Source organism: Diachasma alloeum, unplaced genomic scaffold (genome assembly GCF_001412515.2).
Source record: "Diachasma alloeum isolate Michigan unplaced genomic scaffold, Dall2.0 Dall_scaffold_00311, whole genome shotgun sequence".
In the NCBI taxonomy this organism is placed as follows: domain Eukaryota; kingdom Metazoa; phylum Arthropoda; class Insecta; order Hymenoptera; family Braconidae; genus Diachasma; species Diachasma alloeum.
Genome location: NW_021680450.1, coordinates 641,473 through 655,719, shown reverse-complemented (window position 1 = coordinate 655,719; position 14,247 = coordinate 641,473). Strand labels below are relative to the sequence as shown.

Below are 14,247 nucleotides of genomic sequence, written 5' to 3'. Positions count from 1 at the left end.
AAAACGGAAAGTGGTTCATTTGAATTTTATTATTGGGAATGTGTCAATTGTATGAACACAATATATATAAAGAATGCTCTTGATTTTATACATCGTCAGTTAGAAATATTTCCAACAACGGAGAGAAATCCGCATGATCACGCCAAATTTCGAAGGCTGGATCTAAATAAATCCTTAATTTTTTTTCTCTCGGTGGCGATGTTCGGAGAATATGGTCAATTTTCATTATCAACTCTTCATCTTGGAACGTGAGTGAGGTAAATAGTTCTGTTAATCTCGGAGAGTTTTTCACAAGGGCAAGGACGTCATCAGGTTCGATGTTGAAATACATTCCAGCACTAAACTCGGTCAGGGTTTGCAAACGGCCAATCCCGACATTTTCTGCTGTGAGAGTATAATCGAAGCTAAGCCGCTGAAGGTGTCGAAGCTCCAATAACGTGTCGAAAAAAGTTTTATCAAAGACACCACTTTGATCTGGACAATTGAACGAAATGATCGAGAAACGATTATTCAAACGGTGAATGCCTAAAAAGGAATGAAAAATGAAGATAGTACGTTTCGGCAGCTGCCCTAGTCGGACGTATTTGAATACGCTCCGCCATCCGTCTCGTTCGGTTTTAACTGTCTCTTTTACCCAAACGTTTGGGTGAAATTCAAACCATTAAGCGAACTTTGTCTTTTACCCTAACTGATTGTTTAAACTTGACACTTTATTTATCTATCGTGACAACCAAACGTGTGTGAAAATGAATAATAGCGCGAGGAATTCAAGAAATTTAAATCCAGCGGATCTTCTGGAACAAATGTATAGCCTGTTAGAGAAAGTGGATGGCAAAGTGACATCAGTGCAGACCTCACAAGAGGAAGTTAAAAGTGACTTAGCCCTTGTAGTGAAGTCCCAAGACTCTCTGCTGTTAGAGAACAGAAATCTCAAAACAACAATGAACACTTTAAAACAGAAAATGGAGCAAAATGAATGCCGTGAACGAGAAAAGAATATAATTGTGTATAATATCCCTGAGGACACTAATACAAGGGAAAACACAATCGATATAGTGACACCTATCCTAACCAAAGCCGGGGTGGTGCTACCTGAGGTGTGTATAGAGCAGGCTCGTCGACTGGGACCACGAAAGCCTAAGAATAACAACACCAGACCGGTACTCATCAAGCTGATAGCGCCGAGGTGGAAAACATTGTTTTATGATCACGCAGAGGAACTCCGAACTCAAAATATCACTTTTTCATAAGATTTATCCCAAGAGGAGAGAGAGATGCAGAAAAGTCTCCTAAAAATATGATATGAGTTGAGGAAGGTCGACGTCATTACAAAGTTAAAGGGTAACCAACTGTATTTGGACAACCAAGTTTTGACCTCAAGTAAACTAGCTGAACTGTTGAGTAAACACGGTCTACAGACATTATTCCCAGGGATCTCGCCAGTGGCATCCGAACTGGATGACGGAGATAACCAGCCTTTTAATTCGTTCACTACTGAAAGGTCAATGACAGTTCCTCGCCAAGACCTACCGATGGAATCGCAAGATATAAACAATATGGGTAAACAAGTCAACAGAACAATTAAGGATCTGAATCGAAGTCATCGCAAAAATTCCCTCAGGTCAGCTGGTTCACTTGCTGTATATGTCGATCGAGCACCCGGCCCCTCTTTAAATGATAAAAAGTCCACAGAAAACAGTAACAACGACAAACCAAAGAAAAAGAACTGTAACAGGTAGCAACGAAGAGGAGTAGTCAACTCTGAGGAGAAGAAATCCACACTGGGAGAGCACTCGGTCCCAAGCAACAGAACTCAGAGTAAATTTAAACCGGACTTGATTCCTGATGTCAGCGTCAAAATCTTTTTCTGGAACGTTTATGGTTTTAAGAACGTATCAGAACTGGCTGAACACTTATCCAAAGTGGATATCCTGTGCTTATCCGAATCCTGGCTTCTCTCTCCTCCTTCATCGATCCCCAATTGGTTGGAAGACTACAATTTTGTGTACGTGAATGCTGTGAAAGACCCTGAAAAATCTACTGGCCACAATGTAGGCGGGATACTCATCGCATATCGGAAAGACGTCTACAACTCCACAACATTGTTCACCTCGGAAGATGCACTGGCGGTCAGGCTTTACAATACCCATATCGACCTAATAATTATCTCATGTTATTTTCACAGAAACAGGGATCTTGATGTAGATTTTTCATCTTTGGCGCGGGCGTTAGAAATCTCTCACGAGAATTTCCCAACGGTACCGATATACATGGGGGGGGGGATTTCAACTGCCACGTAGGTCCCTCAAAACCAGCTGAGGATTGTTTACTAACAGATTACTGCGACATATCGCGCAGCAGAATTTCGAGCACCAAGGGAAACTGGCGAGGTGATAAATTCATTACATTTTGCATCAATAATAACTTAGTTATTCTCAATGGTCGTTTTCCAAGTGATATACCTGCTAGTTTTACTTTTCACGGTGGATCTGCGCTCACTACAATCGACCTGGTAGCTTGCCACTGCGGAGATCTTCCTTTTATATTAGACTTTTCGGTTCATCAGTTTCCAACACGATCAGACCACTGGCCAATAGTCATTAAATTACAATTCACTGATGAATCTTCCGTGAATGAAATGAAACCCGCGCAAGCGAGATTCAAGTGGAAGAGCGACTTGGCATGGGAATATATTTCGGAAATGGAAGTTTCTCCCACAGTGGGTAACTTCAGCGGAAATATAGATGACATGAATACGAACTTGATTAGCACAATAAAAAATGTAGCGTGTAAAGTGGGACTTTGCACAAAACCCACCAGAGTTGCAACCACTTCATGTAAAAAACCCTGGTTCGACAATGAATGTAAAAGACGTAAAAAATCAGTCAGGAAAAGTATAAGAAAATGTAAAAAAACTAACTTCACCAATTGCAAAGATGTAGAATTTTTCAAAAACGAGAAGAAGCAGTACAATGAACTACTAAGAAGTAAAGAGGAACAATACTGGAAGGGAATCACTGAACAGTTTGCAAGATGTCATGACGGAAAATCTTTCTGGCGGATTGTAAATATGCTTAGAACTAAAGCTAGGGGAAGAAATCCTATCCTCCCTGAAAGTTGGTATTTATACCTTCTGCATCAATATCTAGCCCTCTCCCCAATACCTCTAAACCTCTCTCCTTCCATTCATCCTACCCTCGACCAGGTAATTACCCAAACAGAGATCGTAGAGTGCCTAATACACTGTAAAAACAATAAATCCCCTGGTCCTGACGGTGTTTGTAATGAATTTGTTAAACATCTTCCGAATAATTGGGTATTGTATTTAGAAGTCTTTTTCAACAAAATTTTGGAATCAGAGGTAGTCCCAGAAGACTGGAGTCTACTTTACGCAACTATGTTGCATAAAAAAGGAAGCACTGATGACCCGTCAAACTATAGGTGTATCTCACTAGTTAATAATATTACTAAGATATTCACTCAAGTGATTCAAAATAGACTCTATAGTTGGGCCGAGGAAAACGAAAAATTACCTGAATTTCAGGCAGGTTTTCGCAGAAACCGTCGATAACATTTTCACACTCTCCTCAATAGTCCAAATACATCTAAGTCAACCAAGTCGGAAGGTTTGTATGTTTTTTGTAGATTTCGTCAAGACCTTCGATTCAATTAACCACAATTTATTATGGCAAAAATTGGTGGGCCTTGGCGTAAGCTCTAAGATCGTCAGCGTATGCAAAAGTCTCTATGATCGTGCAAAATTATCAGTTCGCACTGACAGTGGATTTTCCGAGCCAGTCTCTGTTACAGAGGGAGTTCTCCAAGGTGAAATCTTGACTCCTCTCCTGTTCTCTCTTTTCTTATCGGATTTTGACGATTTTTTAAGTAAAGAAGTTCGAGGGATTTCTATCGACCGCCAGAATGAACTGAGATGTACTGCCTACGCTGACAACTTGGTCCTACTTGCGGATTACCCACAAACTCTCCGAAAAATGATCAAAGCTGCGTCTGTTTACTTCTCTCAAAACAAATTGCAAATCAATAAAAATAAGTCGAAAATAGTAATTTTCCATAGAGGCAGAGCCCCAAAAAACATGCATTTTGTTTATGATGACGAGAAAGTAGAAATACTAGATGAATTCTGCTATCTGGTTTACACATTCACGAGTAACGGCACATTCGGTGCCCAAATGAATAAAGCCAAAATATCATCGATGAATGCAATGACTTCTGTATTGAACATCCTCCGCGCGGCACGTTCAAATTCCTGGGAGAGTAATGAACATCTGCTGAATGCATTAGCGAGAAGTGTGCTTTTTTACGGAATAGAATGCTGGGGTTTGCATTATATTCATGAGATTAACTCAATACAAACAACTTTTTATAAAAAACAAATTACGAGATCGGCCTTGAAGTCGGAGCTACGCCATTTTCCTATTTTATGATAAAGAGTGCTTTGAATTGGGTTTTAAAAATTCATCTGATGAGTGATTCCAGATTACCAAAAATTTGTTTCAAACGCTTACTCGCACTTTCCGAAAAGCCCAACATCTCTGGTAAATATAACTAGTGTATTCAATTGAACAATCTTATTAAAGAGCACGGAGATGGGTTACGGGCCTTAACTTCACCTAGTGATATTATACGAAACGGAAAAGATATAATACAGAGACATAAACTAGCAATACAAAATCAAGATAGAGAGAGGCGCAAGTTCTCGTCGTTACTTTTCTTCCCGTTTCTCAACATCTCCGATGCAACTCAAGAATACTTGAAGTTACGAGTTCCAATTGAATCAATCAAACTAATTGCCCAATGTAGACTTCAAGGTACAATAGTTCCGAAATTACCGTCAAAAAATGTAACCATTAATTTTACTTGTGAAAGAATATGTCCTTACTGTGATACCTCAGACGTAGATTTATTTACACATTTTTTCACGGCATGCCCTTTATTGGAAATGGAAAGGCAAACTCTTATCAAGAAAACAGAATGTCATCCGAACACTTTTTCCTTGCTATATTTACTAAACGCCTCTACGAAAAATCATGTATTCGCTATTCAAAACTTCTGGACTAATGCGAGTAAAAAGCTTGTGATTTAAACTCTGGTGTGAGAAATGTATGATGGCACGGATGATTGCGGTTAGCTTTTAATTCTAGTTATAAAAATAATTTGATGTAAACCTGAAATTAACTATCTGTCTGAATTTTTTATATGTCGAACAAACTCACCTTTGTACAAGATGTTACGTCTCAAACAAAGAAATAAACTTGAACTTGAACTTGAACTTGAATGAAAAATCAAGTTACATTGCTTACAAAGATACTTTTTTAGAAAAGAAAATAGATGTAACGTGATTGGAAAAGATCATTCAGTGCCATATCAACGTCTCTCAAAAATATAAGGCTGAAATTTGATTAGAAACAGCTTCGTTGACCATTAGGTAAGGAAAACCTTGTAACGAAATTTTCTTGTTACGAGTTGAAATCCCGTTAAAAAGAGACGTGAACTCTAAAATTGAGACATGATGCGACATCTAGAGGCGGCTGAAGGAAGCCGCAGCTAGATGAACTGAGCGACAAACCGATGAAAGACCTAAGGCATAGCGGTTATGGGTAAAACCGCGACCCCTGGAGGTCTGGAGGACGTTACTAGACTATCGCTATTTTGGAATTCGCCCAGCATGTGCTAGGGAAAAGGGGGCGACGTACAGGCTGTCCAACTGGGCGATTCCATAGGCTATGTCAGAGTAGACTAGGGACCAACGGCCAGGTGAGAGGACTGGTGCCCCCGGGATCCCGTCGGGTTGATTGGTGGGGATAGGGTAACGGAATGACCTATCGTCGCTGAGATATCCAGACTAGGGGGAGAAGGCCTTAGTAAGATGCAGAGTGAGTCGAACGCGGACGCTCGAGCGGGGAAGTCGAAAGGATTTCTCCGAGATATACTGTGGTGTTGGCTTGAAAGATGGCCACAGGAATGGTGGGCGAATAGCTCAGCGCGGCGAGGTGCATAACTGATGGTAGCGAACGTAGGGGGATGCTCCTGCATCCCCCACAAATGGAAAAAGAGTTATTTCGGAACTCTTAGTGACGACTTTGTTGTTTCCGGCGTTATTCGGCTCGGCGAAACAAATGTGGTACGCATGGGCCCGTGGGTCTGGAGTGGAGATCGTCCTCCTGTCGACCGGACCATGTGCCGACATTCGAGTACCCGGAGACGGTGACGTGCGATGACCGAAGCGGTAACTGGTGGCCGAGAGTGTGGGTGGTCGTGAAGTGGGTAACAGGGTTCCACTTTGGTCGGATCAGCCTCTCGGCGTCCCAGGCTCTGAGGAGTCCCGGCTGATTCGCATTTAATTCTGAAAACCCTCCCGAGTCGAAATACTCGGGAGGCGAAAGCCTACTGAGAGAGTGAAAAACCCTCCAGGATGAGAGTAAATTCACTTTACATGGATGATTAGGCCGTGAGGCTTAATATCCAGCCTGAAATAGTGGCTGGTGACGTTTGGCATAAGATACTCCTGGTGGACCTCGCCCACCCTACCGTGTCACACTGATGCTAGCTGGGCAACCCTTTGCCCGGCCACAGAAGTCCTCTGAGTGAACGAGTTAGCCTCAGAGGCCGGTTTTCGTCGAACCTCCCGTGAAGGTTCGGCTGGCGCCCGACCATTGAGCGATGGAGACGGCTAAAAAGTAGTTTGGATTTTTCCTGGGCGAACAACCCGGGAAAATATCCTTACAACCTCATATATATTAATTGGAGTACTCACTTTGAATGGATAGCTCCTCGAGCGCTTCATTGTTAGCCACAATGATTTGGAGATCTCGGGGCGAAAGACTGCTTACACCTATCACTTCCAAATACTTGAGTCTGTGGAGCATGGCAATTTTTATCCCGAAATCCTCCTGCACACTAAGATATCTCAGGGATAAAGTTTCCATAGATTGCAAACACTCAAGACCTAGGAAGTGGGAAGTGTTTGTACCACCTGAACGCAGCCCAAGCCTCTTCAATTTCGTAAATTCTGATATGTCCTGTGAATAATTGTGTCCGCGTTTATTAATTGTCAACTATAATTCAATTGTCAACATTCCACTTACCATTGAATAAACATCACTGTCGCAGCATAGGATCAATGCCTGCAGAGTCCCTGTGAGAACTTTTAAAGAGTCCCACGAAAAATAAGATGGCACAGACTCTAGCGTTATTGTGCTTAAAGTTGAGTTGTTTTTGAAAATTGTTAACAGCATTTCATTATAGCTGTCATCATCACGTAGGAACTTGAATGAAAATGTTGTCACATTCTCACAACGAGCTGCAGCATCAAGTAATGCTTTGTGATTGCTCTCTATTCGTAAAAATTGTACAAATGCAGCGCAATTGGCAAGAATCTTGGACATCTTCATTGGTGTCCTCAGCCCACATCTTACATCCTTTGGAAAATTTTTAATTGAACTCGACGAATGAGGAACAATGTCTCTCCAATGCTTGCAGACTTTAATAAACAGACATAATACACATAAGAAACTGCAATACAATCAATAAATCTGCAATAAAAAAATCAAAATAAAAGTCCAATGCAGGCAATAAATATATCTAACCTTGTTTTATATTCAAACGATCTGTCGGCTCGAGATACCTGAATATTTCAATTAAACAATTATTGGAGAAGTGCACTTAACTGCTTCATCCATTATGGAATATCCATCCGATAAAAAACTTTACAGATTCTTTCGCTATTTTATTTTGAATTGTTTTCATACGTGGATTGTGATGGTACGGTATTGCTGGCGAGCAATAGAAGTTTCGAATTTCAGTTTGTCGGAAGAGGAATGTTCCAATTCATACATACATGAACATTCGTATAAAGTGGTTAATGGTGGTGGGAGAAAGGCCGACGCGCGCACCACACGCTGAATTAATAATTTTCGCGGTTTTTTATCATCGGCCACGCTAACCTCACCGTGTTGGTGTCATCACGTCTTGCTTCCATTCACCTTTTCATAATTAATTTCTCTACGGCAAAATTAATTACAACGCTCGTGAACAGAAATACGATGGTTTGGACTCAGGTATTCAACTCCAGAACTAGGAAACGTAATATGATTGACGGTGCCGAACTCGAAGGCTTTAGCATAGTGTCATACCTCAAAGAGGACCCCCAGGAACGAGTGAAAAAAATTCATAAAAGAATTCTTGGCAGTGGAAAAACTGTGAAGGTCCAAGTTTTAGCAGCACATGGTAGGTAAAATTCGATTTTTCACTTTGGATTTTTTCATCAACATTTCCGCAATTCATTTTCATTTTCTCTGGCATTAAATCGACAGAGGTTAGGGTTACACAGTATATTCCACAGTTTTTTCTGCTAAACCCTGTCTTCAATTAATTATCGTGATTCAACGATAGTTTTCGAAGAACGTTATCCCCCCTCATATTGTACGGACAGTGCAACATCTTTGATTCATCAAATTAAATTCAATTTCAGCAAATGTTCTAATGAGAGAATAAAATATAAACCCTGTACCATTCGTTCTTCAAATGTTTCGCATATCTGGATTTATTGCTAATGTGTTATCAAATTTCAGGCAATTTGGAAGGGTTACATAAGGTAACGAATGGGAAGAGGATTCCCATCCCCAAACTGAACACCAGTCTGTTCGACGAAAGCTTGCCCCAGGAAGTTGAAGATGTCGAGGTTAGAGTCAAGGACACCAAAAAGAAAAGGAAGGTGAGAACAAAATAACATAATTCAAACAAAATTGATTTGCCATGTTCATAGAAGGAAATGCTAGATTTAGGAAATAAATAGTAATGTAAACTTCAGGTCATTTATTTACTTTCAGCAGTGGATTGGAAAAAAATCTCCAATTGGGCATTCTCTCAACTTTTTAACAATTCTTTGAAAGTAATGCCCAATTCATTGAATTGTACTCTGTAGATATTCGTATACCAAACATTGGGGACATTTAATCATTTTCCTTAAATCCATTAGTTTCATGTTGGAGAAAATTTCTGACAATTCCGAAATTTGTGGTATGTGTTTTCATTTTAAAAAATTGCCCATTCACCCACTAGATGACCGTAACAAAATATATAATTGGAGGACAATATGAAAAAGTATATTGAATCTGGTGATTAGGAAAAGGCTGGGGAGCCTAGGCAAATAGTTCAAATAATTCAAACTTGGAACCAAGGGAAAATGGAATTGACCGATGCGGAAAAGAAAGAACGAGGAGTCAGATTTTGATCCTTCATTCACGTAATAATTAGCATTTGTGATAAAAATACGCATCCTCGTTTTTTTCAATTTTTTTATAATAAAATAGAATAGAATATGCGCGGCAGGTCACTTAAAGCGCCCAGAGTCACCTAAATCATACGATTATTTAAAAAATTATTATACGAAAATTATTTGGCAAATTTTTTTTTGGAAATAATTTTCCGGTATTAATTTTTTTGGGAAAAAATAACTTTTTTAGGGAAATAATAACTTATCCAGTCACATTTGATTGTAATTCTTTCTTTTTTTATTGCGAAAAATAATAATTGTTGATAACTGTAAATATTATAATTGTCAAAAAAATATTAATGTAAACTAAATCTAATTAGCTGCAAAAATTTCCTCAATCCATTAAATTATTTATAATGAAATATTTTGAGCAATGGCTCGCAAATATTTTACAATATCAATACCTCCGTACTTTTCAATAAGTTTTTTAATGCGTTTATCATAATCGCGATATTTCTTCTTCTTAGGCCCGGTGGCCTGGCGTAGTGGTTAAGGCCGTTGCCTCACAACGGATAGGTTCCAGGTTCGATTCCTGGCCGGGTAGAATGGTGAGATCTAACCATTTTTAAAGTCTTGATCAATCGCCATATAGTCTCATCAGACTCGAAGCGATATAAAATGAGCATAAAAAAAAAAAAAATTTCTTCTTCTTCTTAGGCGGTTCCCCACCAGCATTCAATTGCTCCATCCAAGCTTCTGTGAGGGCCTGCTCAGTTTTAATCAAATCAATGAATTTCCACAAGCATAAGTGGGCGGTTTGTGCGCTTTCATTGAAGCCATGATGCCAGCCTTCGACTGCATTTGTTGTACGTGGTTGATCATTAACAACATTTTCGAACTGATTCCACATCTCAATGCAATAAGAAGGTGCTCTTCGTTCTTGGCGACGCGTTTTAACACCAATCCAATTGTCCTCCATGTAATCAAGCAAAGGCTCATAAACGTTCATATTCGCCTGATAGTAGGGCGTTTCAAGCAAAAACTCATACGCCTCAACAACCTCCGCACTATCAACAAAGGCTAATGCAGCCAGCATTCGAGTGTGAAGTGCAAAATCACCATCATTATTGTATTTTTGCTGAAGACCACATATCTGAATGCCTCACCAGATACATTGGTTGAAGTGGAACATACATCCGCTCACACTAGCCGAAGGAAATTCCGCCTCGAATGCGGTGATCATGTCAACTTCAAAATCTACTAACATTAGCCTTGGTTCCAAACCAGGATTCAATTCTTTTAATTTCCGCAGAATTTGAACATAAGTTTTCTTGCACTTGTTCGATGTTAAAACGTAGGTCAGTGGTAAAACTTTGCCCTCCACAAGACCATGCAATGTATATAACTGAGTAAACAAAGATAGAACACTTTGGAATGTCCCATCGCCCAGCCAGATCTCACAACTCGCCAAAACATTCAGATTCTCTTCGGTGCCATACATAAGGATTCGTGGATTTCCTTTTGAATCATACAACAGGAATTCTTCCCCCTTTGTTTTTTGAAAATAGATTTCTGGTATTTCCAAATTTTCCAGGGAAGTGGGATTACGTGGAACGGGATTGTGAATAGTCCGTCTATTCCTGACCGTTTTTCCCAAGGACTTCGCATTAGGCAAACGTCCCAAAGCCGAAGTACTCGCATTTGTCAATGCTTTAGCAACTAAGAGAGAAGGCGCATCATGAGTATTAACCGCTCTTTCAGCTAAATTCGCTTTCACTTCCAATGCCTCAATGGCACCCGCATCTACTGCATGGGTATGATCTTTCACATAAATTATTTCCCTTGAAAGCACCAAAAACAAGCCGAAATCAATAAACATACAAATAATCGACGCTAATGAATAGTAACACGATTTTTGAAAATAAAAACCGTCAACAGTATCGTTGGTGGTGTGACAAGCACCATGACAAGTCTTTCCATATTTCGTGCAACGCCATTTAACTTTTTCATTAGACTTCGATATCATATAATACAAATAGCCATTGTAAGTTGAATTGTTGTGGCCTTTTTGATTTTTAATAAATTTCAAAGCCATTTTTGTACGTTTAGCCACAACACAAAATACAATTCAGTCACAATCAGCATCGAGATTCACGCGTGCAAAAAATAACATGTGTTTCAAACGAATATCACTTGAATTGTGTTAATGGAAATAATTTTGAGCTCACGAAATTCCCAAGGATACATATATATTTGGGTATTAGCCACGGCACAATATAAACACTACACGAAACAGTGTCATAAGAGAGGGAAATTAATCTCCAGTCGATTGTCGCTATCCCTTCCAACGTCAATTTTACTATCGCAACATTCAATACATTTCCAGCTAGAATCTAAAGCCAAAATATGCCCATTAAGTCTAAAATTTCCCTGAACTTCTGTCAAAATCATTTTCTGTACATTTTTGATGTAAAAAATGGATTTTATTTTTTTTTCTGACATTTTTTCCAAGGAAGTAAAAAAAAAGGAATTAAATTCCGCGAAAAAAATTTTCCCAAGTAATTTTTTCCGAAACAAAAAATTCCCAAGTAATTTTTTCCGAAACAAAAAATTCCCAAGTAATTTTTTCCGGGAAAAAAATTTTCCAAGTAATTTTTTCCGGAAAAAAATAATTCCAGGAAATTTTTTCCGGAAGTTTTTTTCCTTAGGGAATAAGTGCGGGAACTGCCCCAGCCCTGTGTTTCTCACTAGGCTAATAAGGCTGGTGACAGTCGCTTGTTGTAAGTCCTCTGGTTCCAGGAAAGCCTGGCCCCAGATTTTATAGCGACGGAGTGCTAATAGGGGGCATTCACATAAAATGTGGATGACGCCCTCCTTATCGCCTCCGCACAGTCTGCAGTCTTCTTGTTCTGCAAGTTTCATCTTGAAGAGATGAGCTCTGAGAGCTGTATGACCCGTAGGGAGCCCTACTGCTACCGTCAGATCCCCTCTGTACAGCTCCAGAAGCATTCTGGTTTTTTTTTTTTTCCAAGCTTTCTGGTTCTAACTCGTAGTTGCCCCCTCATAAGTAGTTTCGCTTGTCTGCAGGTCGCAACTTTCTCTCAACACCTGACATGATCTCGCTGGAAATGATCTTTAATAAGAGTTTTTCCCACTGCGAATGGCATGTCAAGCAGGCCGTGTGAGGGCACCCTTCCTGTACCTTCCTTGGCCAGCTTATCTGCCTCTTCATTACCCAGAATCCCATGGTGACCTGGTACCCAGGTTACGGTGACCCGGTTGTTTTTACCCAGTGTGTCCAATGCCTGCATGCATTCCCACACCACCTGTGACTCTGTAGTGGGTTTTTCCAGGGCGTGAATCGCCGCCTGGCTGTCACTGCAGATGAATATTTTCGTCTTTTTTGTGTCTCTCGCGTACTCTGCACACCTAAGTATGCCCAGCATTTCTGCTTGAAAGACGGTTGAATGATGGCCCAGTGGAAAACTCTCTCCGAGGCCATCTTTCAGACGGTAGATGCCTGCCCCAAAACTTTCATTGAAGCTAGAGCCGTCCGTACACCAGTAGTCCTCTCTTGGTCCTAGTTTAAGTTCCGAGTCTAGCCACTCCTGTCTGGGTGGTATACTCGTTCTGAAAGTTTTCCTGATCTGATACTTCCTAGGAATCCTATCCGTCTTACCTATGAAGGGTCGATNGGTTGAATGATGGCCCAGCGGAAAACTCTCTCCGAAGCCATCTTTCAGACGGTAGATGCCTGCCCCAAAACTTTCATTGAAGCCAGAGCCGTCCGTAAACCAGTAGTCCTCTCTTGGTCCTGGTTTACGTTTCGAGTCTAGCCACTCCTGTCTGGGTGGTATACTCGTTCTGAAAGTTTTCCTGATCTGATACTTCCTAGGAATCCTATCCGTCTTACCTATGAAGGGTCGATCATTGATTAGGCTAAGCCTTGTATGGCCCGTCATCTGCCATTCTTGTTGACACCTTAGTCTATATGCAGTTGTGGTAGCACAATTCACAACCCTAAGGTCGAGGGGTGGGATACTGAGTGCTATTTCTAGCGCCTCAGAAGATGTCGATTTCATGGCTCCTGTTGCAGCCCTCAGGAAGGTTCCCTGTAGGCTTTTCAATAGGTTCCTTGTTTCCGTCTTATTCACCCTTGGCCGCCAGACGACCGGAGCGTATAACAGTCTCGGAAGTAGAACCATTTTGTAGAGCCAGAGCATCATTTAAGGATTGAGTCCCCATGTCCTGCCCACAGCTATTCTGCACGCCCACATAGAGGCAAACACTTTATTTCTCTGTGTACAGATATATTCTTTCCAGCTGAGTTTATTATCCAGGAGGACACCCAGATATTTCACTCTGCTGGTGTAGTTTATCTCCGAGCCATTTAGCTTCAGAAGTTGGATCTTTTTCAGTTTATAATTTCTGGTGAAAACCAGGACTGTTGTCTTGGCTGGATTTACCGACAGGCGAGTTTCCCTGCACCAGTCCTCAATGATATTGAAGGCTGTTGCTATCAGGTCTCTTAGCACCCTCAGGAATCCGCCTCTCACAACAACTGCCACATCATCGGCGAAACCGGTGATGTGGAAGCCGGTTACGGTCACTTAGTTGATTTAGAAGTCCATCTACAACCAGGTTCCATAGCAGGGGCGAGAGAACTCCCCCCTGCGGACAGCCCCTAGACGGACGTCCCTCCACACATGCCCTCCCATGTCCTGCCGACAGTCTTCTGCCTTTCAGAATGTTTTGTGTCCAAGCAATGATAGTCTTGGACAACTCTCGTTCTTCCATGGCTTCCTCTATAGCCGGATTCGAAGTGCTATCAAAATCCCCCTCAATATCCAGAAAGGCGCATATGGCAAAACCATTGACCGTCAGTTGTCCCTCAATCAGTCTCACCAGGTGATGTAAGGCGGTATCTGTTGATCTTCCCTCCCTGTATGCATATTGACAGGGGGAGAGGGGTCTGTCAGCCAAGGGCCCGGACTTGATGTATCTATCCACCA

General features: G+C 41.0%; 1 protein-coding gene across 1 annotated transcript; it reads right to left on the bottom strand.

The window, feature by feature from the left end:
* Positions 1 to 9,607: 9,607 nt before the first annotated feature.
* Positions 9,608 to 10,736, bottom strand: LOC107039903. The gene is made up of 3 exons (XM_015259764.1): positions 10,440 to 10,736; positions 9,965 to 10,373; positions 9,608 to 9,615 (listed from the first exon to the last, which is right to left on the bottom strand). Exons 1-3 carry the CDS (start codon positions 10,734 to 10,736, stop codon positions 9,608 to 9,610), a joined length of 714 nt encoding a protein of 237 aa, XP_015115250.1.
* Positions 10,737 to 14,247: the final 3,511 nt, after the last annotated feature.